The 25,667-nt window shown below is 43.7% G+C and overlaps 2 protein-coding genes across 2 annotated transcripts; one reads left to right on the top strand and one right to left on the bottom strand.

Moving 5' to 3' along the window:
* The first annotated feature begins 409 nt into the window (after positions 1 to 409).
* On the top strand, positions 410 to 10,957 carry LOC147213361 (creatine kinase B-type). Its single transcript, XM_086142992.1, has 8 exons — positions 410 to 534; positions 4,094 to 4,307; positions 5,393 to 5,547; positions 5,637 to 5,769; positions 8,463 to 8,634; positions 9,343 to 9,466; positions 9,569 to 9,758; positions 10,535 to 10,957. Exons 2-8 carry the CDS (start codon positions 4,115 to 4,117, stop codon positions 10,711 to 10,713), a joined length of 1,146 nt encoding a protein of 381 aa, XP_085999118.1. The 5' UTR covers positions 410 to 534; positions 4,094 to 4,114; the 3' UTR covers positions 10,714 to 10,957.
* A 4,687-nt stretch (positions 10,958 to 15,644) lies between these two features.
* Positions 15,645 to 24,016, bottom strand: LOC147213360 (tumor necrosis factor alpha-induced protein 2-like). The gene is made up of 13 exons (XM_086143025.1): positions 24,010 to 24,016; positions 23,341 to 23,454; positions 22,740 to 23,173; positions 21,846 to 22,057; positions 20,809 to 20,923; positions 20,019 to 20,141; positions 19,313 to 19,407; positions 19,146 to 19,238; positions 18,684 to 18,810; positions 18,272 to 18,397; positions 17,898 to 18,047; positions 17,680 to 17,804; positions 15,645 to 16,334 (listed from the first exon to the last, which is right to left on the bottom strand). The coding sequence occupies exons 1-13, from the start codon at positions 24,014 to 24,016 to the stop codon at positions 16,145 to 16,147; spliced, it is 1,911 nt and encodes a 636-aa protein (XP_085999151.1). The 3' UTR covers positions 15,645 to 16,144.
* Between the last annotated feature and the right edge of the window lie 1,651 nt (positions 24,017 to 25,667).

The raw sequence follows: 25,667 nt of genomic DNA, 5'->3' as shown, positions 1-25,667 counted from the left end.
TCACAAACTGTCTCATTTCATATGCTAACGAGGGGGCTGGCTCTCAGCTCAGACGGCTGCATTTCCAGTCCAAGTCTGCCTGGAAGCTTGCAGGGCTAAATTTGATGGATTTTGGATGGTTTAAAATACCTCATTCCAGAGGCAGATTTTCTCAAGTGGACAAAAAAAGGCAGCTTTAAAATGGAGAAAAATCGGAGACAAAAGTCTGAAATTTTGCATGCAAATTTGACGTGTGAGCTTTCCCGAGAGAGAAATTTTAAGAACCGCTATTTATTCAGCCTTCACTTGGATGACGTTGGCTTTTCCGTGCACAGCAGCCTCTGCATCAGCTGCTCAGAGGCACTGGGGCAGAGGTGGGGGGGGGGGGGCGTCACGTGACTCTCCTGGGGGCTCAGGGACCAATGGAATGAATGGACTGTAAATAGGAGCCAATGAGGAATGGGGGGCGGGTATAAAAAGCTGCGCGAGCCGCTTTAATCCGCAGCAGCAGAACCGAACCGCGTCAGAAGCTCAACCCTCAGACCGAACCCACAGGTAGGAATCGATCACCCCCGATCAATCACAGACCGATCAGATCATCGATACCTATCAGGTCGTCATCGTTTCCATCAGCATCATCAATTAGACGTCAGCTGATTACAGACGCGCGCGCGCCCGGCGGCTGTCAATCAGACGGAACAAAGGGTGGTGGTGGTGTTGGGGGGGGGGGTTGTTTACCGGCGGCTCAGCCGTCAATCATCGGTTATTTATTGGTTATTTATTGCCTCATTTACTTGCCATCAGGCTGCGTGCACGCTTGCCCGTCCGTCCGTCCGCATCCCGAACGACCTTGCGGGAGCGTCGGGTCCTGCAGGTGTTGCGCAGTCAGCTAACAAATAATCCGGGGCAATTCTTCAAAAAACAAACAAACAAACAAACAAACAATCAAATGCGTTCATTCAAAAAAAATTTTTTTTCTGGATCTGCGGATGTTTCCGTCCGCCCTTCGACGCGTCAAACCGGGCGAGGAGGAACAAAAGGCCGGGCGAATAAATCCTAGATCGGTTCAGTCAGGCAGAAAAAAAAAAATCCCTAATCTGCATCGCAGGAGACAAACACCGAGACACTGCGGAGCGTCTGTCCCGGCAAAACCATATGTCTTTTAACGTCAATCAATTTCATGCATCTGCAAGCACACTATGTATTCATTTTCATTATTGATAGTATTATTTTATATTATTTGTATTTTTTTATCACCGCTGTGTGTCGCCTTGCTGCAGCTGCACGGTCGATTCCGCCCGGATGAAGGTGACCGGGGGCGTCGCGGCGCAGCCGCCGCGCTCTGAGGGGTTAAACGCCGGTCTGAGGCTGCGTCACTCGGCGGCCTCTCGTCATAATCAGCCTCCCGGTGCCCGGTTTTACCCGGTTCCACCGGCAGCGGCATCCATGAACTGGATCTCTTTATGGATCTGGGTGTTGATCGGCAATTTATCAAAGTCTGAAAACGTAATAATATGAATTTTGCCGATTTGCACCCCAGATGATGCAAACTGGCAGACAATCACGAGAATAATTACCAAAAGTAATAAAAACATTTGAAGAGAGACCACTCTAATGATAATAATAATAATTATTTTTGTTATTATTGTAATTTATACATGAAATCAATTTAAACGTGAAAATATAATGATATGATTGTGCTGATTTGCACAGTGGTGCAAACTGGTATACAGTCTCACATCAGTATAATTACCATAAATAATACTTGAATAAAGACTATATCATTATCATTGCTGTTATTGTTACTTTAAGATTAAATCAATATAAACATGAACATTTAGAAATATTATTTCGCCAATTTGCAACACGAATGTTGCAGACTGGCATACAATATCACATTAGTATTATTTTCAACAATAATACAAAATCTTTAATTAGACCATTATTATAACTATTACTATTATAACTTGAACATTAAATCGATAAAAAAAAACAATATTTCTTTTTTATTCAGAGATTTCAATACCCTTGCTGAGAATGACTCTATATTTAAATATATATAAATGTTAAGAGAGAGAGAAAGAGAGGCCTTTTCAGAATACCTGCAATTTGTTTTTAGGCTTCACAAATCAGTTGTTGTTTTAGCGATATTACTACTGTTATTAAAGATACTAAAATAGGCTGTTAGTGTTGTTTAAAAGGAAAATACAGTACTTTTCTAGCTACTTCCAGTTCATGCCCTGTTTAGTTTTCTTTATATAACACAGTTCCTTATGTTATCCAGGGCTGGTCTATATAGAGCAGGCTTTTTCAAATTCCACAGAGAGCCAGTTCTTCAGTGAGCCAGAATAAGAGATGGTCAAGATGGAAAAAAACCCTCCCTTTTAACAGGAAGTTTCTCTGAGCATACGCAGACTCGGGGATGGCGGCCATCTGCCTCAACCAACTACACTTTCTTCTGCTGCAAAAACTTCTAATAAAAGCTACGTGTAGAAGAAACGGACTGGAAATCTCATTGTAATGCCACATACCGTTGTAACAAATAACTACGAATCAGAGAGAAGTTAACATAAATTGTGCTGTTAATCAACACCGAATTTGCTTGAGTTTTCATGAAAAACTGAAAAATGGCAAGAAATTTGGCCCAAGCTTTTTTTTTCTTGTTGTTTGGAATTTTCTCTCCAGAAATTGGTGTTTGATGTCAAACTCTGCAAACTTGCCTCTCTGGGGGAAGAAATATCTGCAGAATCTGACAAGATTGAGAAGACACAGAGCCTGAAAGTTGCAATAAAGAGATACAAATGAGTACAGATGGAAAGGGAGAGAAAAAACCCAGTGCATCATGGGACGTCCCTACGGGCGGTCCAGGCGTGTTCAATATTTCACTATTATCGAACACAGAAATCATACAAGAGAAGCTTTTATTTTGTCATGTTACTAAGCCTGATTATGCCGGCTTGATGAAATCAAATTTAACACAACAACGGACACTTCTCAGGTCATAATGGTGATAAAGGTTTAAAATTATGTTCGGAAAGAGGAGAGTATTTTTAAAAAAAATCATGGCGAAAATCTTAGCACGTCACTCCGAAATCCCCTCATTCCTTCTCACAGCTTTAAATATTAGTATTGCAGCTCCTGCGATTTTTAAACCGTTAACTTCCAGCAACAGAATGATATTTGTTTTTCCGTTAAAGATTTCTGCAGCTGTCCGAGCTTGCCGGTCCGAGCTTTCACGGAGTCCTTTTCCTGTTCGCGGATCTTTTTGGTTCTGGTACTTGGCAGCCTCGGTCATAATAATAAAACACTGAAAACCTGGAATGGCGAGGAGAGAGATAATGAAAGGAACATACGCTCGTTCCCTTGTTTTCATGGGATGCTTGGATTCGAAAGAATGAAAGAACCAAATCCAATGCCAGTTGTTGAGCTTGATGATTTATGTCAAATCTAAATAACTACATGCCGTCTTCCAGAACTCCTTGTGGTAAATCATTTCAGATGCGTTGCTGGTCCTCAGAGCTTGTGGCGCCCTAGGCGAGATTCTAAATCCCCCCCCCCATCGATGCTTTACATAGCCTTCCAAAAGAAATGGAACGGCACTGTTTTAATTTTTAATTTTTAAGATGACATGTCATCCAATTTTCATGCTTAGCAAATTCCGAATAAATACAAAAATAATTCAATGTTATGTGTTATTATTTATTTATTATTGTATCTGTTTTATTTATTTGTCATTTGCAGTAATATGAATTCTACATTTCTTTACATTTGAATCAGTGTGAGCCTTTCAATTTTAAGAATTAATAGTGATAACTCCTGTTAATATAATTGCATTGCAGGTGAATTTTTTTTCCAGATATCTCGGCACTCGCGGGGGCCTATGGAGCCCTCAGCCTTTGCATATAAGCGAAACACAGCACGAGACAAAATGCCACGATTCTCGCCTTCTCTGTGAATTTTCCGCCGGGGAAGCCAGGGAACCTGACATTGTTACATCTCAGATAATATGGCGAGCAGTTATGCTACTAGCTTAGCATTTGTAGCGTTGTCCTCCTACCCTCACGTCTGTAAACATTTTGTCAGATTCATTTCGGTCCCCCTAAACTGCTCCCAGGTCAGCCGCCCGGACGTCATCATGCCTTTCGGAAACACCCACAACAAGCTGAAGATGAACTACTCCTCGGAGCAGGAGTACCCAGATCTTAGCCAGCACAACAACCATATGGCCAAGGTGCTTACACCCGAGATGTATGCTAACCTGCGGGACAAGGAGACGCCCAGCGGGTTCACCCTGGACGACGTCATCCAGACCGGCGTCGACAACCCAGGTAACAACCCCTAAGGGTGTAACCAAGTTTATTTTTTTCAACGTTTGGTCGCCCGCTCTAATCGCACGTTCCTAAACGCACGATTCGGTCGACGAATTTCTTGAACATTTCATCGTCATCCCGGTTCCCTATCTAGCATCGAGCACGCTCTAATACAAGGGTCTGTTTGGGCACCAGGTGACTCGAGTCACACGCTCCCCTTGAAAAGAACAAACCTTAATCCCCGACAAACATCCTAAGAAGACACTGCAGCTGAAGCTAAGAAGCAAAGCTGGCAGCAGTGTCAACAACGTTGTAAGTTAAAATTCCAGGAACGGTCACGGCCGCCTCGCAATGGAGATATAAGTGGATTGAATGACTGCCACAAATCGACTTTCCCATTAAACCGATCGTTTAACTGCAGCTAATTTTTTAAATGAACGCATCAATATTTCAGCCACCCCAGGAGCATTGTGGTCCTTACGAGGAAAGAATAATACTATTTTAGAATGAATCCAAATTTAAAATCAGAAATATCACTTCCAGTTTTCAACTATATCGACCAGTTCACAAATGTTATTTATATATTTTTTTATTTTGATGAATTTGGTTGCCGTTGACTCTTTCGTCATGTTTGAATCATGATTGTCGCACACTTATCCCGCCGCATGAGTTACCGCGGCGATATACACTGTAAAAAAAAAACCAAAAGGGCTATCGTGACAGCAAAATCCTGAAGCGAACTCACAAATCCAGCCTTATACCTCGTGCCCTCAGAGCCTCGGTGCCGCCCCAAACAAGACGGCGCCTTGTGTCACCTTCACATGTGTGCTGGAGTTCACCTGTGGCCAAATTAAAACCCCTGTAATTGGATCAACTGGCTGATTTCCGTCACTTGATCACCAACCTAAGCATGTTGTCTTCCTCACGGCCCGATCGGCGACATTAAATCTGCGTGTTGAAACCGGTACTTTTACTCCCTATCCAATGAGATGACGGATTTTCAGTGAATTTTTAGCGATGCTCCCAAAACGAATAAGACCGTTATTCCTAGACGACAGCGAATGGTGACCATCTTGTCGGCCATTTTTTTTCCCCCCCAACAGGTCATCCCTTCATCATGACAGTGGGCTGCGTCGCTGGGGACGAGGAGACGTATGAGGTGTTCAAAGATCTCTTGGACCCAGTGATCGAGGACCGCCACGGCGGGTACAAACCCTCAGACAAACACAAGACGGATCTGAACTCCGATAACCTGCAGGTAAAACGACGACGAAAACATCAGCAATGACTCTACAGATCCAATCACCTGTGCTCCGATTGGACGTTTCGTCTCCTCTCGCTTTTCAGGGCGGAGATGATCTGGACCCCAATTACGTTCTTAGCTCTCGCGTCCGGACCGGACGGAGCATCCGCGGCTTTTGCCTGCCGCCTCACTGCAGCCGCGGGGAGCGCCGTGCCATCGAGAACCTCTCCATTGAAAGTATGATGTTTCCCCTTTTTCCCCTTAGATTGATCCGATGCAACCCATGACTTATTTCCCTAAAATGGATAAGAAAAGGTCACCTTCAGGTTCAGATTTATGGCCCAAATGCAGTTCAGAAGAATATTCGTTATACTGAGCATGATATTGCTCAGAGCTGCTTTGAAATGACAGAAATGCTTCATGATAAAAGGGCTAGAATATGTTTAATATTTTTGACTAATTTAATACTATCATGATGCATTTTGTTGTGAGGGTGCACAGATTTTTACTTCGTGTTGTGACTGATGGAAGGGGCTACACTGATGATTGAGGTTCTAATATTTTTCTTTCCATCTACAGACAATATATAACAATATAGAATGCTATGATGCTCCTATTGTATCGAGGTAACTGAGGTAGCATTGAAACCTTTCAACATTTTCCACAATATTTATCCACAATCTCTGAGGAGTTAGAAAAAAAATGAATAAATATAAAAGATGTTGGCCTCTATTTTGAGGTCCATTACATTTTGGGAAACTCATAGATTCTAAGTTTGAAATTGGTTTTTTTTTTGCGTGCACAACACACACACAGCCGTGCAAAATATTGTTGTTTAAACCCTCAAAGATGCTAGTCGCTCGAGAGAGAAGGAAGACGGGCTATATTTGGGTCCGAACTGTGAAGTCAAGATTCTGTGTGGGAAGCAAAACATCCATTCAGTTCTAGCAAAGCGTAAAAAACAAAAAAAAAAAACAAAAACCCTATTCCGTTCTAAGCGTTTCGCATGAGGCGGTCAGCTTTGGCTTCCATTTACCTCACAGATTGTTTAGACCTCCAAAAATGTAGTTGACCAAATTTGTATTACATGACATGACCTATCTTTAGCACCTAGCGCTGTTTCTGTATCCGGTTCTATTTATACATCTGTGATCTCTACTAATCACAGTGGCGACTAAACGTTCAAAATTCAACCAAATTAGGTAATCCTCCACTCTGTTGTCATGGGGACAACTCGTTATGTAGTTCAATCTGCGTCTCTGCAGAGTGGATGCCTTTTGTTTAGTCTGTGAGACGCTGCAGGCGTCTTTTTTTTTTTTTTTTTTGGTGCATTCACAAACACTGACATGTGACAACAACCCCCCCCCCCCCCCCCCCGCCCCTGCAGCCACCCGGCATTATTTCAGACGGAGAGGGAAAAAAAAAAAAAACCTCTCTTCTTGGATTTTTTTTTCCCATCATGCCTCGGTGTGCCTCAGTGAGCGTCTCAGGGAACACAGCAGATCAAGCCGTTACATAACTGTGCAACTCTGTGTGGCCCTGCTGGGACTCCTAATGAGCAGCTGAGTAAACCGAAACCCACTCTTTCATATTCAGATGTGTGTCCGACGCCAGCGTGCCCGCCGCACTTTCGCCCCCTGCTGTTTGACCACAGTAACACTTTATGATGGACAGATGAAAATATAAAAAAGTGGGGGCTAGCAGGAACGATTAAACTGAAACGTTGAAAAAAAAAAAGAAAACAGATAAAGTAAATCCAGAGTAAGGTGGAATCAACCCCGATAGACCAGGAGGCTTCAACTGCGAGAGTGTAATGTTCCTTGTTCCTTATAACCAAACGAAATCTGTAATAATCCTGGTTGAAAATTCGGGTCCGGATGTCGCACAACCAAACCAAGCCGTCTGAGGTTGACATCAAACTCCGGTGTAGGCTTCCAAGTGAAAAAAAAGACAAAGGAGACGTGTGGTCTGCCTTTGCAGCCTCTTGAGTTTGGTCGGTCTCATTGAAAATTGATTTTCAGAATAAGTCCATCAATGGCGAGAGTTCTCCTTGACTGGAAAGGAATATCTGGTCCGTGCATCTTCTACTGCGCCTGCTCGGATTCATCAAAATGTACCCAAGAGTGTTTTTTACAGGCAGGTTGATCTGTACGGATATTAAATTTCAAGCCAGTCAGACTTCAGTGGTGTAGGTGTCAAATGACGCAAGTCTTTTTCAGAGTTCTTGTTGAATTCTTGTTGAAATCTTTATGTCTTAGCAACTGGATGTGAATTTCTTCACTTAAAGATGTTTCAGCCCTCATCCGAGAGGCCTCCTCACGTCTAATGACCTATAACAGTTATAAATATAATTGTTATATTTGGAAACTCCCTACAGTTTGATAACCTCGACCTCTCAAGCTCTACCCTAATAAAACTGCATTCATTTTGAAGGAAATGCAAAAGGCAGCATTGAGCCAGTTAGATGGCATCACTGAACATTCTAGAAGGGCAGCGCGCCCTTCCGACGGTCTCTTAAATTAGACAAACGCGCCCCCTGGCGGAGGAAAGTGGACGCACATCAGCATGAATCAGCAAAATAACAAGGGCTTGAACAGACGGTCGCTCATCGAAACCATTCAACCTGCACGTGGGTTCAAAATCGATTAATTGTTTGATCTAGTTTTTAAATTAATAGTCAGAAAATGCAATGCAAGTTTGGAAATATATATTCAAAAACATTCAGCGATCCTTCATCGGAGCATTACTACAAGTTTTCCCCTAAAATACTCAAAAATCCAACACAACCGGCGCCCTGAATTGCACAGCTTCATTTTCAAAGAGACAGAGCAGTTTTTGCGTTGAAGTTGAAATTGAAAAACGATTGCGGTCGATTTCTAGAAGCTGTTATTTTGAAATGAGACGGCGTATCTTCTGTCCCGCTGCTGCAGGCCTGGACAGCCTGGATGGGGACCTGAAGGGGAAGTACTACGCTCTGAAGAACATGACAGATGACGAGCAGCAGCAACTGATCGATGACCACTTCCTCTTTGACAAGCCGGTGTCCCCTCTGCTGCTGGCGTCAGGCATGGCCCGCGACTGGCCCGACGGCCGCGGCATCTGGTCAGAACATCGGCGATCCCCCGCTCCGCGATACGCATCCGTAATCAGATATTGAAACCGACCGCAACCGCAGAAAAACATTAATCTGGAAGACGATTCCAAATTCAACGAGATTCAGACTCGGACGGACGGGATTCTAATGTGATCAACTTAAAGATAAGAAGCAGAAACGATGGAAAACATGGCCGAGACAGTCCAACTAATTGACAAGATGATACGCAGAGGCTTGTGTAATATACTGCTCAAAAAAATAAAGGGAACACTTGAACAACACAATGTAACTCCAAGTCAATCACACTTGTGTGAAATCATAGTGTCCACTCAGGAAGCAACACAGATTCATTTTGACTTGTTTTAAGGACATTACATCAAAGTTGGATCAGCCTGGAGTTTGTTTTTACACTTTAATTTTGAGTGTGATTCCTAATCCAGACCTCCATGGGTTGATACAATTGATTTCCATCGATCATTTTTGTGTGATTTTGTTGTCAGCACATTCAACTGTGTAAAGAGCAAAGTATTTCATAAGAATATTTCATTCATTTCGATCTAGGATGTGTTTTTTAAGTGTTCCCTTTATGTTTTTGAGCAGTGTATAATAAACAAGATCCGCAGTTGTGACAGAAATAACAAATAGAACCAGGCTGAAAGTATGTGATACGGGTGTGTAGGTGTTGACAGGTTGTCGGTGCGCTTCCGGTTCCGCAGGCACAACGATGGCAAGACCTTCCTGGTGTGGGTGAACGAGGAGGATCACCTGCGCGTCATCAGCATGCAGAAAGGTGGCAACATGAGGGAGGTTTTCACCCGCTTCTGCACTGGACTCACCAAGGTGAACGCCGACATCCTCTTGTTTCGGACGGCAAAACGTGTGACGCGTCACATCCGTTCTTCTGGTATTCAGGAGTTGGTTTTTCTTTTTCATCCCCTGCAGATTGAGACTTTGTTCAAGGAGCGTGGCCACGAGTTTATGTGGAACGAACACCTGGGCTACGTCCTCACCTGTCCGTCCAACCTGGGGACGGGGCTGAGGGCCGGAGTCCACGTCAAGCTGCCCAACCTTAGCAAGCACGAGAGCTTCGGCGAGGTTCTCAAGAGGCTGAGGCTTCAGAAGAGAGGCACAGGTAGGCCGGCAACCCCAGGTGAAGCCCATGAGCCTGAGTTTCGCGTGTGATCCTTTTGGCTCTTCATATTTAGCCTGGCTGTGCAATCCGTTATATCTGAAATTTAAGGTGGGTTTTTTTAAAACTGGCCGGTTCTAAGCACAAGATGCCTGACACTTCCTGAGTATATTTAATGGCCTGGATGATGATCTACCTTTTTTAAAAATATGCATTCAAACAGCAAAGGTTTGGCTGATTGGTGATGGGATTTGGTAGAGGAAGGCTTTTGTATCTTTAGTCTCAGAAAATTTCAGTGTATTTCTCATTAATTTGTGAAAACTAACTGCTTCTCACACAGCTACTTTTTTTTTTAAAGCAATTTTTGAAAAAGAATACAACGAAAAAAATACAAAACAAATAATCTGATTATTAGCAAGAAGTTAAAAAAAAAACAGCATTCTTTTGTCAAAATGATCTAAAAATTAGAAATTAATTACATCAGGACTCCCTTGAAAAAGAGGTTTTAATCTCAATGGGACTTTCCTGGTTAAATAAAGGAGAAAAAAAAAAAAAATCCTATTTATCCTATTTATAGGTCACGCCAGAACCAAAACTGTCCTTCATCTAATGCTACTCGCCCGTCATACTAGCGAATAAGATGCCCTTGAATGATTGTATTTTAGCCATGATTCTTTCACTCTCATAAATCCCACAATGAATCGAACTTCTGCTCCATGAGGAGCAACGTGATATTTTGCGGGCCAGCTTCTTAGCAACGCTCCTTACCGTCTCTGCAGGCGGCGTCGACACGGCGGCCGTGGGCGGGGTCTTCGACATCTCGAACGCCGACCGGCTGGGTTTCTCAGAGGTGGAGCTTGTTCAGATGGTGGTGGACGGCGTCAACCTGCTGGTGGACATGGAGAAACGCCTGGAGGCCGGCGAGGGCATTGACGACCTGATGCCCGAGCAGAAGTGAACTGTTGTCACTGTAACCTTTGACCTTTGACACCTCCCTCCCTCACTCTCACTCCCCCCGCCCTTCTCTCCCTCCCCCTCCTCCCCTCACTATAACCAGAAACAGTCCTGACACTGCAGGACAGTAGAGCCACTCAGTTAGACCTCAGTCTTCCAACATGTGAAGGATTTTCTATTTCCTGTCTCGATCTGTTGGACTCATCTAACAATTGAATCGTCATATAATAAAGTATGTGTCCCCAAAATAGATACCTGTCCTCATTCAACACACTCATGCACAGCTGATCACACACAGGATATAACAATGACATGCAGTGGTTCAATAAAATATTGCTGGAAATTTAAAAATATCATTTATCAATTGAATTGGATATAGAGCTGAACAGCAGGTGGCAAAGCGGTAAAATAGGATGCAAAAAAAAAAGCTGCAGATGAGGCAGGTGAGACAGCAACTAAACGCGACTCATAATGAACAAATGAACACTCTTTAATAAAGTAAAAGGACATAAAAGTCTCAAATTCAGAATCCAGTCCCAAAGGAAAATTGGTCCCAAGAGATGTCTTGATGAAGTCCGTAAGCAAAAACAATTACAAAACTCAAAAAAATCTGACTCCGACAACAAGGAGGGAAAGGATAAAGGACAAACTAGCAACAGTCGGAGGGAAACACAGACTAAATATACAAGCGCTATAAAATGAAAAGACACAATAAAGACTAAACAGGGCAGGAAAAGGAGCCGGAACCTGAGGGGGTCACTTGTAAAAGTCTGAAATGGGCTGTAGCTCTGCCAGTCAACCAAGAAGCCTCAGCCTCCGTTACACAAGCCAGAAGAGACTTCAGCAAGTTCACTGTAACGTGGAAGGTTGGGTGGTTTTTCAGGGACCGGGTCAGTCTCGGGGCGAACGGCAGAAGAACCGATGACCTTGGAGACCAGGAACGGGCCCAATAAATGTGGAACCGATTAGCCTCCATAAGAGACAAGTGGTGCTAAGTCCCAGCCTCTGGCCCGTCGTTTCTGCCGCCCATCAGCTGCCCTCTTCATACAGTCCACACTGCACGGCGGAACATTATTTGTGGCTGCCAAAATATGATGGCGGCCCTGGCTGGTGGTATCTGGATATCGTCCTCTGTGCTTCAGACAAGACAGGAGGCTGTCTTTTTTTTCCCCCCATTCTGTTGTCTTTTCTTATCCTTTTTGTTTTCGTTCACTCTGCTGTCTATTTATTTGTGGATGCCTTGTGCTATATTTTAATTGTCTCTCTATTTATATTTATAACTGTATTTATTGACACTGTGATGGTTACGCTCCTGTGACAAAAGAATTTCCCCTATGGGGATCAATAAAGTCTATCTTGACATATCTTACCAAGAAACATTGAAAGGGGGCGTGCCAGTAGCTGAGGGGGACCAGGCACTAGATCAGGGGTGGGCAAACTACGGCCTGTGGGCCACATCCGGCCCGTTGGTTCTTTTTCATCCGGCCCGCCAAAGATCGGTACAGAATTCATACTTGATTTAAATGATTGAATGATTGGATCAATGAATGTGGGAGCTCAAACAGGAGATAATGTCATTTTTGGAGCTACTTGAGAATGTTCCTGAACTGAATGACACAGATTGGCCTTGCGATTTAGCCTTTAGCCAAAAAAAAAAAAACAAACAAAAAAAAAAAACCCAAGACATGAATGTATGTACGTATATGGTTTTGAGATGGCTATTTGGTAGAGTGGTGACTTCTGAATAACAACTACTGGTACTTTGGATCTTCGGTTATTGATTTGTAATTTTTGTAAGTTGCTTTGGATAAAAGCGTCTTCTAAATGACTGTAATGTAATGTAATGGACGTACTGACACCCATGAATGAGCTCCGCGTGAAGCTACAAGGGAAAAAAACGGTTTGTGCATGAAATGCTAGCAAACGTCAGAGCCTTCAAAACCAAGCTGGTTTATTTCCAAAGCAAATGTCAGGCGAGTCTGATACGTAATGATAACAAATACGTTTTTTTGTTTTTTTTTAAATATGTATCGTACCTTGTGGTGACTCGGCCCGTCTGTCAAATTTTAAAAGTCAACGCGGCCCCTGAGCCAAAAAGTTTGCCCACCCCTGCACTAGAGACATGTATCTAACTACTGGTTGAGCCATTTGATCAGGCAGTTCGACTCGGGAGGGTATCCCGGAAGCTGACAGATGCTCCGATGAGTCTACAAAACTTCCCAAAAACCTGAAACAAACTGGGGACACCGGTCTGAAACGATATTCTCGGGAATCATTTCTGCCATTTAATTTGTGGACGGCAACTTTCCGCTTGCTTTAATCGTATCAATTGGTCACCCAGGAGTCAACAAGGAGAACGATGCTTTCGTCCGCATTGGTTATTGTAAGCTTGGGGAAAGTTTTGTATGATTCACCAAAATAATGTGTGCAGGCATCGGTGGTATCGTGGCCAACGTTAAAGAAAGCAGTTCTTCTTTGTATGTTGCTATGGGTGTGTGTGCATTTCACCTTTTAAGAGTGTTTCCGAAACACATCCCTCACCATAATCCAATGTTGTGCCATATGTAGGTCTTTCATCACCTCATCGGCCGCCATGTCTTTCTGGCGCCAGAGAACCCTGTAGGCGTGTCTCGGATAACACTGCAAGTCGGCTCGGCAGGCTTCCTCGTCGCAGCTGACGTAGGAACGGACTATGGCAGCTGTATCACGTTGCGGTCTGTTGGGTATCAGGTGACACTGATGACTCTCCCACAGGATCAGGTTCATTCCCACGTGCACGTCGGACAGTTCAGTCAGCCGGTGAATGAAGTCAGTTGTTGCCATGCGTCCGTATCGGATGTTCCAGCGCTGTGTCTTGGTGTTGTAACCCAGTTGCCAAACTTCAGCCTGGCTGTCTTCCTACAGCCGATTCCCAACTTCGGTTGGCCCGAATTCTTGTTCAGGCCAACCGGAGGCTGTTCAGCGAATCCAGTGCCTGAGTCATTCAGGTTCTGCAGGTGTTTGGCTGCTTGTACTATGTTGGTTTCGGTCCATGATTTGAGGAGCGGGAGGGGGTCATCGGCACGGTGGGCGTGAGGGTAGTTTAGGGGTGGGCAAACTTTTTGGCTCAGGGGCCGCATTGATTTTTACAATTTGACGGACGGGCCGGGTCAGCACAAGATAAGGTACATATAAAAAAAAAAAAAAAAAAAAATATAACAGTACATATCAGACTCGTCTGATATTTGCTTTGAAAATAAAGCCGGGTTGGTTTTGAAGGCTCTGACGTTTGCTTGCATTTCATGCACAAACCAGTTTTTCCTTTTCACATCCAGCTCATTCATGTGTCAGTATGTCCACAGAAAAAGGCTCAATCACATCTGTGTCATTCAGCTCAGGAAAATTCACAAGTGTTCTCAAGTTGCTCCAAAAATGAAATACTATCTTGTTTGAGCTCCCACACTCTTAGATCCAATCATTCAATCATTCTAATTAAGTATGAATTCTGTGCCAATCTTGCCAGGCCGGATTAAAAAGACTAACGGGCCGGTTGTGGCCCGCGGGCCGTAGTTTGCCCACCCCTGGGGTAGCGGATGCTGGAAGACTGCTGCCCCCGGTGAGGACGAGTGGGTGTTGGTTCTTTGCTGGGGCGGTCCTTCGTCATCCTTTTCGTCACCCACCCGCAGTCTCCTGGGGCGGTTGGTCTCTCGTTTGTCTGCAACATGGGTGGCAGTAGTCGAGATTGGCATCCATTTGCTGCTTTTACTCAACAATTGCTGGTTCTTGTCATACAAGATAAGAGGGAAGCTGCAGGAACAGTGTTAATCTCAAGGAAAGGCATCGACAGAGGAATTTTCCATTACAGGGATCTGGTGTTTGTTGGGGAAACCTTCTCTCTTGCCGGACACAAGACGCGGAGATCGTCCCACAGCCCAAGGTAGAATCGGTGACGGACATTCCAGCCCTTGCCGACCACACGGGCTTTCCAGCCTCCCCCCGCTGGTCCCCTCTTCAGGGAGCAGAAAAGGTGGCTGCAAGGATTGCATCATGCCCACCCTTTATCCAGTGCTATCAATAAATCCAAATCCAGTGGGTGCTCAAACAAGGGTCGCAAATATATCCTTGGTTCTATCATCGACGCCTTTAAGCATTCCATCTGCAGCCAGACTGCGAAACCAGATGACTCAGTCACCGACCCATTGTGGTGTTATGTTGCTCAGTTCCTGCGTGTTCTCTTGGTCTCGATGCGAGACGGTAAAAACTACTCAGAACCTCCGTGGAGATTTTTGCAGAGTTGCGGATCGCCGGATCCCCGAGTCCACTCGTGCTTTCCCGGTGAGGTGAGAAACCAGGAAGGCCATCTTGACATGGACGATGGGAGAAGCAGGTGGATACAGTTTAAAATGCAGTCAGGAGAGCCTCGTATTCCCCAGGCTGACCAGAAAACCTTTCTGGAGGGCTGATAACCTGGAAGGTTAGGTCGCCAGGAATCTCCTTGGAGTCCTGGGAAAAGGAACCCTTTTGGAGGGGGGAGAGCACCTGCTGCACCGGAGCCATCAGAAGGTTCACTTGGTCAGATAAAATTGGCCTCATGGTTAAAAGCTAACAGCAGATCCTGCTGTTTTGTCAGGACAAAAATCGAATGACCCGGCAAGAGTGGCAGATCACAGTTAATTAATAAATGCACAATCTTTCATAAAATACAAGGTCGTTAGATATAAAACTCAAAGAAAATGAATTAAAGGCAAGGCATCAACATAAGAATCTCTGAGATCAAAGTATAAAGGAAAATTAGTTTGTGAGAAAAACAACTCCAAAACTCATAAAACCTGACTCTGGCAAGGGGTGAACAGATAGAAACATGACGAACTAGCAACAAACAAAGGGAAACACAAGCGCACTAAAATGAAAACAGAGGGACACAATTAAGACCAAACCCAGGACGAGGACCAGGTGCGGACAATTCATAACCTCTTGGTCTTGATAAAAAGAATACAGTATTTACAATTTTAAGACATTTTAGGTGAAGGAACAGGGAGCTGGAACGGCACTGTGAGCAACACCACATCGCACTGCGTCTACTATCCACCCAAGCTTCATTACATTTCAGCATTTCAATGCAAGAAAGACGGGAAGGGAACGATTCTTAACTTGCGTTTCTTCTTCTTTGACATCGAAGTCTCTGATGAAAACACAAAAACTGTACGCATTTCCTGTTCTGATGTGATACAATTCCAACATGTGCATATACTAAGAAAGTAATACTAACACAATCAAATACTTTATCAGTATTCTAAAGCGTCTTTGTGTACCGTGAAAAGCGCTATACAAATCGTATGTATTATTATTATTAATCTTGCTGTAATGTAATTGCAACCGAGCCAACATAAATGTGTGTTACCAGCTTGTGAACAGGCAACCGAGAGGCTCACACATAACGGTGTCACCTTCCTATTTCAGCTCTTCAGTCCCATCTGATTCATCTTCTTATTGATCCATTTGACTTTGACCCTGGAGAAGATATCTGGGCTCTGATCGGTGGAGTCATGGAGGGAGCGGCTCTCCTCAACGCTGCGCCTGATGGAGCGAACGTCATCGGTCGATAGGCCGGCTTTCAGAGAGAGCAACGCCGACACATGAGTGTCACTGAGGAGAGACGATGGAAACCCAATTAGATAAATGATCGACATCTCTCCTTTTGGTGGCAAAAAATGCCTCGTGCAGACGGCTGCTATAACCGGCCTTGTGCCAGTTTTCCTTAAAGCAACAAAATAAACTGAGCGGAGCAACAGGAAAAGTGTGTGAAGGGTATCTTATTTCCGCAGGGAATCAGCCAACCTTTCAATGACATCTCAATACGAGAACTCACCAATCTCATATTTGAATATCTAATTTTCATAACATGAAACTGTGGGAACATGATTTAAAAATTTACAAAGAAAACATTTTCAGGATGTACTGGTTATGTTTACAAATATGTCTGTAATACCTATAGGTATATTTGATCAGTGAAAATTTACTGCAGCTTCTTCCAACCTTTCCATTGACCTCATACCTGTGTCACCTGAGCCACACCTGCCGTCGCCCTTGGCAACGGGGTGGCCATTCAGACTTTTTCAGGTCACTGCGTCAGCGCCGGCCACAGTGTATCATATCGCATTTCGAAAACGCAGTAACCGTACTAAACAGTGCTGAACAAACACAGATATGTGCTGATACAAAACTAAACCTCTGAGGGCTTCTTTACTCGGGTTAACATTCAGTTCAACTCTTATTTACCTCAAATGCATGAAATCGTTCCCAGCGTCATGTATCATTGGAAAGGAAATAATTATCAATTTTTACTTAGAAATTTATATTTGTTGAAAAACTGTTTGGTGCAACCATCTTAGTGTTCAGATGATAAGTCACTAATATCAACTTGTCACTTTTTAAAGCAACTATTGCTTTTCGATAACCAACCAACTAACAAGCCAATGAATTACAAAGCAGCGCTCATTGGCTAAACATAACACAACTGTGAGTGCTTTACAAGTTAATGAATAAAATGTTTACGTTATTCAGTGTTAATGAATAACACTGACGCAAAACAAGCTAAACCTGTAGTAAATATAAGTATTAGCTAATTTGTAAAGCATATATATAAGCTAATACATATACAAACAAATATTTATCCTATGATTTTTTTAAACTCTGGGCATAATATTAAACAATTCAAAAATATCCAACCATAGATGCCTTTTTAAAAATAAAAAAAGGCAATAATGCTGAAAAGCAGGGAAACAATCACAATTCAGCTGGAAGCACCACTATACAAAAACCAGAAAATCAACATGTTTTGAAAATTCAGACCAGAATGGAGCTCTGAATGTCTGATCCATGGGGTTTCAGGTGAAAACAGAACACAATTTATTGGAAAGAACAGGTGTTGAGACAATTTATAAAAATAAAAGACAAAGATATGAAAAAAAAACAAAATAGGTGTGATTACTTGAGGTCGGGGAACTTCTTGACCAGGGTGACCATCTCCAGGTGAAGGCTCTCCGGATCCTGCAGTCGGAGAACTTCGGCGAGCCCAGGAAGCACCGAAGGGAGCCAAGAAGACTCACTGCAACCCTGATGGGGGGGGGGGAAAAAAATGCAATGTCAGAAACAGCAGCTCTCCATCCCCGAAATCCCGAAATTCCCTCGAACCTGGTCGCATCTCACCGCCTGGATGAAGAAGCTGTTTATCTTCTCTGCGTCGTCGATCATCCGCCGAGCTCCGACTACTTCCTTTTCCTTGCCCTTCACCCTGGTCTTCAACATCCTCTTGACGTGTTGCAGCACCAGGTCCTGGTGGAGCGTCGACAGCAAGGACTGACGGACGGACACGCAGAGGAGACTGAGACTGCATACAGCGAGCGGAAACATCTTTCCCTACCAGCAGACGGCAGCCATCTTTGTATGGACAGAGCTGCTTCCACCGCACTGTCTGGTAACCATTTGATCAAAACCGCTTACCAAGATCAACATGCAAATAGCTGGCGTTTTTTTTTTTCTGGTTGAATGAGGTGAAGTTGAAAAAAAGGAAAGTATCTCACCTGTCTGCAGGAGGGCTTCAGGTCAGTGAGGTCAGTCAACTGCTTGTACAGGATTTCCAGCAGAGAGTCAACAACCGGAAGCGACCCGTCCAGCCAGCCAGGTGTCCAAAGCTGCTTGTAACACACCTGGACCGGACACACACACACACACACACAGAAATATACTCAAAGTGCACCAAGGTTTAAAACTGAGGGAAAATTACATGTAAGCTATGGGGCAACTTGCTGATTTAGAGGCAATGTCTCGCAATGAAATATTTCTGGCAACCTCTGATTCATCAGATTATTTCTTTTAAAAACTGGAGATAAGTCCATTAAAACTCTATAAAAATATAGAGAAAATTCTGGCTTGATAGTTTTCGGGTATGGCTAAATCAGGAAAATATTAGTCTTGTTAAATGTTGTTTTATACCTTTAAGTTTCTGTGTATCGGGGGGATGAAACACCCGAACCCGCAGGCTTTCAGGTCAGCCAGCGCGTCCAGACAGCGGCGTCTTTGCAGGTCTGAAAGACTTTCTTTTTGATTGATTATGTAATCCCTGAGAAGAGTCACGCAGTCATATCAGTTTACCGTTGCAAAACGAGTCCACAAACAGAGCGAATCAGGTGTTTACTTGAAAACACCGGTGACAACTCAAGACAATCGGTCGATCAGAAAAGTATCAACGACCCGCGATAGAAATACAATTTAAAACTCTTAGGGCATCACTATGCGCATTGCGTCAATTTTTTTTTTTTTTTTACAAATGTAACATTTTCTCATCTTGTATCCCTTAGTGTGCAACCAATGAGCTGTTTTTCTCTTGATCAATAAACACAATTAAATTAGGGGCGGACGATTACGCTTGAAAAAACACGAATGGGATCATTTTACCTGAGCTGCTCCTCACACATCAGGTGAGCCTTGACCACCGACAACACGTCCCCTTTGTTATCCTTCACAAACTGCTCAAGGCTTTGGTTGTACCTGAAACACAAATAATATTGGGTGATGTATTTCGGTGTCATCGGTCCCCTTCGTAACACGGGGTGAGCCGCTACCTGGTGAGGAAGATTTCCAGGTGAGCGGTGATCCTCTGGAGTTTGCTCTGGTCTCGGATGCTGTAGCTGCATTCGGCGAGCGAGCCGGATATTATCTAGAGAAACAAACACCGACCGGAATGCATCCGTTACCTTCACAAGCCCCGTCTCAGAGGTTGTCTGCTAAGCTCAACTGGTTCGGCATACGGGGAGCTTTTTAAATTATGTAAATGTTTGAATTTCAGAATTTGAATAATTTCTGGAAATTAGCGAAAAAGCAATTTTGTCATCAGTCATGACATTTTAATTTCAGTGAAACTCCCAAATTTGAGACACTTTTTGAGTCTTTTCAAGCGAAACGACATTTCTAATTTATCACCACTTAAATATCACAGAATATCATTTTTTTCAATTAATTTCCTATGTGTATTTCTTACTTTTGAAATGATGACTTTACGTGGCTTCAGTTTATCACAAGATCTAACTTTAAATCTATATAAAGCCATTCATTTTTGCAATTAAATAGGAAAAGCTTCTTCACCACCATGCTATAATCTCATGAAAAATTCAATCAGATTTTCAAAGAAAAAAAAAAAAAAATCATTAAATTGTGTTAAAACAAGGTCATTTCCCCAGAGGGTTCACCCAATAATCCAAAGTCAATGTGTTGTGTCCAGCCAGGAAGTAAAACAAAGTACTTGGCAGACGCTTCCTGGTAACATCTCACCTCGATCACATCCACAGCCAGTGGGCTGAAGACGAATTTGTCCAAGAGCTCAGGTTTCCTGCCACTCAACCAGTTCTCCTTTTCATTCCTCAGCGCCGCTTGGAGCCACGAGCTAACCTTGTCCTGAGAGAAAGAGACACACCTTCACACGTTTCACCCCGAACCCAAGTTGACCCAACTTAAACCCTACTTATTGTTTCATTAAAGGGATTCATTTTGGTTATGCCTATATTGGGCGTGGCGGTAGAGCCAAACATTCCTGGTTCGATGATCAGGACATGAAGTTAGTTATTTGTGAGAGAAGAGGATACGGAGAATAGGGTTTGGATGAAGAAAGATGGCTGGCGTTTGCGACCTCAGAAGGGGAAAGAAGAAGAGGAGCCGTTGCTTCAGATTTATGGATGACACATGAGTTATGATCGAGAAGCAGGAGGTGGAAGCTTTCATGGCACACCTAAACATGGTTCAACCTGCCATCAAATTCGCTACGATTGATTATAAACCTCCTTTTGTGCACTGCTGTGTGCACATTCAACGGGACAGGAGCCTGGACATTAAAATCTATCGGAAACAACACGCACGGATCAACGCTTGCTTTCTGACTTTCCCCCTCGAACACAAACTAATCGGAATTTACCATCAAGCGAAAACATGTTAGGAAAGCCCCCAAATCTCGTGGCTAAGGGCCTTTGCCAAAACAGAAGCAACAAACTTTTTAAGTTTTATAATATTTTTGCATTATCCTCTTTCTGGAAGGTGATCGGGATCTCCAGGACCAGCAGAACCTCACCGCTCTGTGGGACAGATACTGGTCCTCCAGTAGATGAACGTCGGCCTGCGGCAGCAGAGACCCCAAGCAAGCTGTCTTAATCTTCCCCTGCAGGGCTTCGTGTTGGAGGACATCCCTACAGGAGGAAACACACACATCCCATCATTTAGTCAGACAATAAGATCCCTAGAGTGAAGAAAGGAAGGCATTTTATGAAAAAAGGAAAGAAATACATTTGTGTTGAAGCTTCCTTTTTCTAGCTACCGCCACTGCTGCTACAAACACCCAGCTGGAAATTTCCAATTCATAATATTCGCTGCTCAAAACTCATTATTTGGAGATGTAACAATAAAGAATCTTATCTTATTTTATCTAATCTTATCTCTGACTGTAATTTAATTCAGTAATTAGGTTATCTCTGCAAATATCTCATCATGTTTTTAAACAGGGGTCAATATGTTGTTGAGAAGTCTGTCCGAGAAAATGAAATGAAATGGAAATAGGTAAAAAAAACAAAAAAAAACACTGAAGACGCACATACCTAATAAGAGGGTATAACCGAGAAATTAAGAAAAAAAGATGCAGAGAAGACGGAACCCCCCTTTTTTGTGGTGGGACTTAAAAGTGTGAGGTTGTTTATCTCATTCCACCTCACAAAAAAAAAAAAAATGTAAGGCTGTCTTCGGTCTTTCTCTGGTTTACTCAAACACACCTGAAATATCACCAGATGGCAACTCATGACACAAAGGCGAAAGGCAGTAATGGAGGCGCTTTAAGGGGATAAAGGAAAAATCATAAAGAAGGCGAGAGCAAGCAAAAAAAAAGGCAGCGGTCAGTAACACAAAGGCAGCTGCTTATAATACTTCCTCTCATCTGCATTAAGCGGATAAATGGGATTATTGGAGGAGGGGCAACAGCAGATGTTCTATTCCAGAAATGTGGGGATAATACCACGACACGAGGGATGTAGTTGTATTCACGAGCAAACAAAGAAAACAAAAATATTATATGAGAGATAGGTCAGTTCAAGTCAACATTTTTAGAGACGAAGACGCAACTGTGGGTAACAGGTGTTGATCCAAAACAGCAGGTAGCCCAGGTCTTCCGCTGCCGGCGCACTAGAAGTTAGTTTTGTCAGCCAGGCCGAGAAGGAGCGCTGGTAGAATCCGGCGTAGACGTTCAGGATGTCCATCTCTGGAGGGTAACAGCCCATCACGTTCCTCGCCACCGTCAGTAGGTCCTTCTTCAGCTGCTTCCCCACGCTACACACCTGCAGGTTCCGGGAGGCCATAAATTACGACTATGCACTTCCTCCTCTGCCGAACAAATCAATGTGATGGCAAATCTCGACGACTCCGGCAAAATTTCCAACTGAGAAACAAAAACATACTAAAAAAAATGTTTACTTCTGCGTTGTTTAAGTAGTATTTCTGATCCTTCATGAATACATTGACGTATTCGTGAAGGAGGGAACTTGAAGCAGGCACCGACTGAGCCAAACATGTGAAGAATGTGACCTCAGAGCGCCACGGTATATTTATAGTCTGCAAGACACCGAGTTGTGATGCCAAGTGCCAGAAAAAGAGGATTTGGGTGATTTTTTTTTTTTTTTTAAATATCTCCTCATGATGAGAGTTTGCCTATTGTGTAGTCACCCAGCTGTCTGGTTGGTCAATGCAGGACGCTAACTGCCGGGAAAACAAATAAGCGAAAGTGAGATGTGGGTGATTCACAGTGCATTTTGGGCAAAATCCATCTTAATGTGCCTGAAGTATCTATGCAAAGTGGATGGGGAGATTGTCAGAAGGTAACCTCAAAGGGCAGTGATAGTTTTATCCAGTAAGGTTGAGGGCTTTGGGAACTTTCTTAGACCTGTCGTTCTCGTTCTGCTTCCACAAACCAACCGGCCCTGAAACAAGATCACGGAACCAGTTTCAATCCACTCCACTCACCCGCTTCCTCAGAGGTGAGGACGGCCCGTCGGCGTCACTCCCCTCGTCCTCTGCGGCTCTCATCAGCCTGGAATCCACCATCTCGGCCAGGAGTGTGTTGTGAGCGCCGAGACACTTCTGAGGGCGCCAGGCTGGGACACGATCCCGGGGATGGTCTGTCCAGCGCCTGTCCTGCGCCTCTTGCTGGTGGATGGAGACCACGGCACTCTGCAGGACCTTCAGGTCCTCAGTGGAGGAGGCGTTGAAGGTGGTATCAGCGGCCGCCAATATCTTCTCGAGCAGGTCATCGAAGTCTCTATGCAGCTGTTCCTGCTCCTCCTCAGCGGGAAACTCCTGAGCGAACAGCCGCTCTTCCCGGAGGATGAGCGTCCTGCTTATCTCCTCCAGTGACTCAGGTTGCTCTGGCTCCTCGACATTCAGCGGCTTATCTACATCTAGAGGGAGGCATGCAATAAATACTGGCAAAAAACATAGTTAAAAAGCCAGAGGACTAAAAAAATGTTGTTTGAGTTTCATGAGAAATTCTACGCTTGTGCCTGAAGTTCTAGTCCTCCTATTTAAAAGCTGTGTGCGTCAGAGTCACTGTTTCGTTGGTTCTGACCTGCATCGTTGTTTTTCTGTTTGTGGTTCTTCCGAAACCTTCCGGGAAGCTTTAGTTTGGGCAGCAAGATCCTCACCTTCTCCCCTCCAAGGTCCTGCCCCTTCTTGGACACTTCTGCCGAACATCGGACTCGATCAACCTCGATCACGTTTCAATCGATGAACAGAAATAACCTCTTTTGATGTGAACAATAATTTAAAACTACAAATATTTAGTTTTCCCTGTTGTATGATATTCATTCATTTACAATCACGACCCCTCATCCAACAAATTCCCTTAACTCATTCAAAAGCACGCCGCAATTAAATTTCAAATAAATTGCAAATATGTAGTTATAAATACCGAGAAAAATGAAAAACAACAAATAATAAAAATCTGTTGAATTTTTAAGGGGAAAGTATTTGTCATTTTGAAACATGTTTGAAAAGCAGTAATGAATCTAAATATTAATTTTTTCATTCTTATACATGTTGACTAGAGGACCATTGAAAATGAAAGTAAAGCTAAATTATCCCTCACCCATCCTCCTGAGTCTGTGGCTCACACTTTCACAACCCCCGTTTTTCAGATCAGTAAATCAATATGCAGACTTTACATGACGGCAAGGTTTAAATAGACAAATGAAAGAAAACGTTTTAGTCATGAAAGTGCAGCTGTAGCTGTCCTTACCGTCCATGGCGCACTGCATACTGATGCCGGGAAGTTCCGGCGAAAGCCTTTTTTTGGACTGATGCGCTGAAAACAGTGACTCAGCTCAGGCTCCTAATTTACCTCTGCTGCTCCCTGCTGGAAAGGAAAAGGCCCACCAGGACTGAAACCTGCAGACGTTGACGTCAGTCCCCTCTTTCATTTCTTCTTTTGTCTGAGTCTAGTCCTCTCCTCTTTCTTGCATGTTGCTCTCCTCTCATACGTCTTTTCCCCATCTTTCGCTTCACCTGTCCTTCCTCGCATCCTTCCTCCTCTCTCACCTCCGACTCTTCTTCCTCGTCTTGCCCACTGACCTTTGCCCTTCCTCTTTTTCACCCTGGTCTTTGAACTCTAATTTTGAACACGGATCAATGAAATCAGTTTATTACAAATGACATGGTGATACAAAGAAATCCTTGGATGACAATCATGGGTCCAAATTTCTGCAAATCAAGACATAACAAAATAGTTCTTTGCAAAAAACATGGTGGTTTGATGGCAGGAGGTCACACGGACCAAATGCATTAAAACATCATGTAGATATGAACTTGTTTCTACGGCTTCTCTGTCTCACGGTCACATGCACTGTAACAAAACACAAAATTGCAAATTTGCCCAGATGACCAGTCACCTGTAGCAGCAGTGGTTACATCATGACAGCGACGGGCTGAAATGGTACATTCTCATTGGCTGTGGAGTGTGTACACAGCATGACTGGCAAAATCAAAAATATGTCAAAAAGGAAAAGTGCACATTTGGTGAACTAGCGTTAAACTCACACCCGGAACAGGAAACATGCACTTACAAAATAAGAGTCTTAGATATTCAGTTTGGAATCCACTTGTTTCAGTTGCACAAGATTCATTTCTTGTGCGTCTGGCAGAGGCACAGGACATGGTTAGCATAGCTTAGCTGATGACTGTCGAAAGAAGGCAACCGTTAGCTTGGTTCGGCATGAGCACTGGAAGCGGGGGGTTATATTAGCCTAAGTGCTATAACTGGAAGCCAGGGGAATCTGCAAGCCTGGCTTAGCACAAAAACTGAAGGCAAGGTGTAAAAAAAAAGGTCAGCCCAAAACTCACAAGAAAGTGTAAAAGGTAGCCTACTTTAGCGTGACAGAAATTGAAAGCTAGGGGTCGCGTGCTAGCACTGCCAGCCAGGATGCAATCGGAAACTACCGGCAAGATAAACCTTAAGTGGCTTGTCATGAAAACAAAGGAAAACGTTTGTCCTTGAGAAAAACATAATGGTTGGATATCAGCCGAAACCGCTACCATAACTTAACACAACGATTGGAAGACACGTTAACTGCTTCGGCTCTGAAAAACAAGGAGCGTGCAGAACTAGCTCAGTATAAGTAATGGAGGGTGGGATCAATCGGTCGCCTCAACTATACTGGCAACCTGCGAGGGACTACCGCTGCACAAGGCTAAGCTAAGCTAACCATGTCCCGCATACGTCTCTGAAATAAGACCCACAGAAATGAAATTAATGTCAGTCTGTAACAGGGAACCAGTGGACATCAGTCCATGTGCTTCTGATCCGATATCCCATATCTATCCTTGACGCCAAGGTGCCGCCTACTTGTTCATGAACCCCTGCTGCTTGCCAAACAGGCACTGACTCCACCCTTTCCGCCC

This window comes from Fistularia commersonii, chromosome 36 (genome assembly GCF_037954325.1).
Source record: "Fistularia commersonii isolate RoL2024-O1a breed Wild chromosome 36, RoL_Fcom_v1.0, whole genome shotgun sequence".
In the NCBI taxonomy this organism is placed as follows: domain Eukaryota; kingdom Metazoa; phylum Chordata; class Actinopteri; order Syngnathiformes; family Fistulariidae; genus Fistularia; species Fistularia commersonii.
This window is presented reverse-complemented; position numbering and strand designations above follow the sequence as displayed.

What these genes read in the sequence shown, in the direction of transcription:
- LOC147213361 (XM_086142992.1), top strand. Translation starts at nt 4,115, where the DNA reads ATGCCTTTCGGAAACACCCACAACAAGCTGAAGATGAACTACTCCTCG. An exon ending in GACCGGCGTCGACAACCCAG is followed by an intron (nt 4,308 to 5,392) that starts GTAACAACCCCT and finishes CCCCCCCAACAG; the next exon opens with GTCATCCCTTCATCATGACA. An exon ending in TCTGCACTGGACTCACCAAG is followed by an intron (nt 9,467 to 9,568) that starts GTGAACGCCGAC and finishes CATCCCCTGCAG; the next exon opens with ATTGAGACTTTGTTCAAGGA.
- LOC147213360 (XM_086143025.1), bottom strand. An exon ending in TGAAGCCCTCCTGCAGACAG is followed by an intron (nt 18,048 to 18,271) that starts GTGAGATACTTT and finishes TCCGTCCGTCAG; the next exon opens with TCCTTGCTGTCGACGCTCCA. An exon ending in ACAGCTTCTTCATCCAGGCG is followed by an intron (nt 17,805 to 17,897) that starts GTGAGATGCGAC and finishes CCCCCCCATCAG; the next exon opens with GGTTGCAGTGAGTCTTCTTG.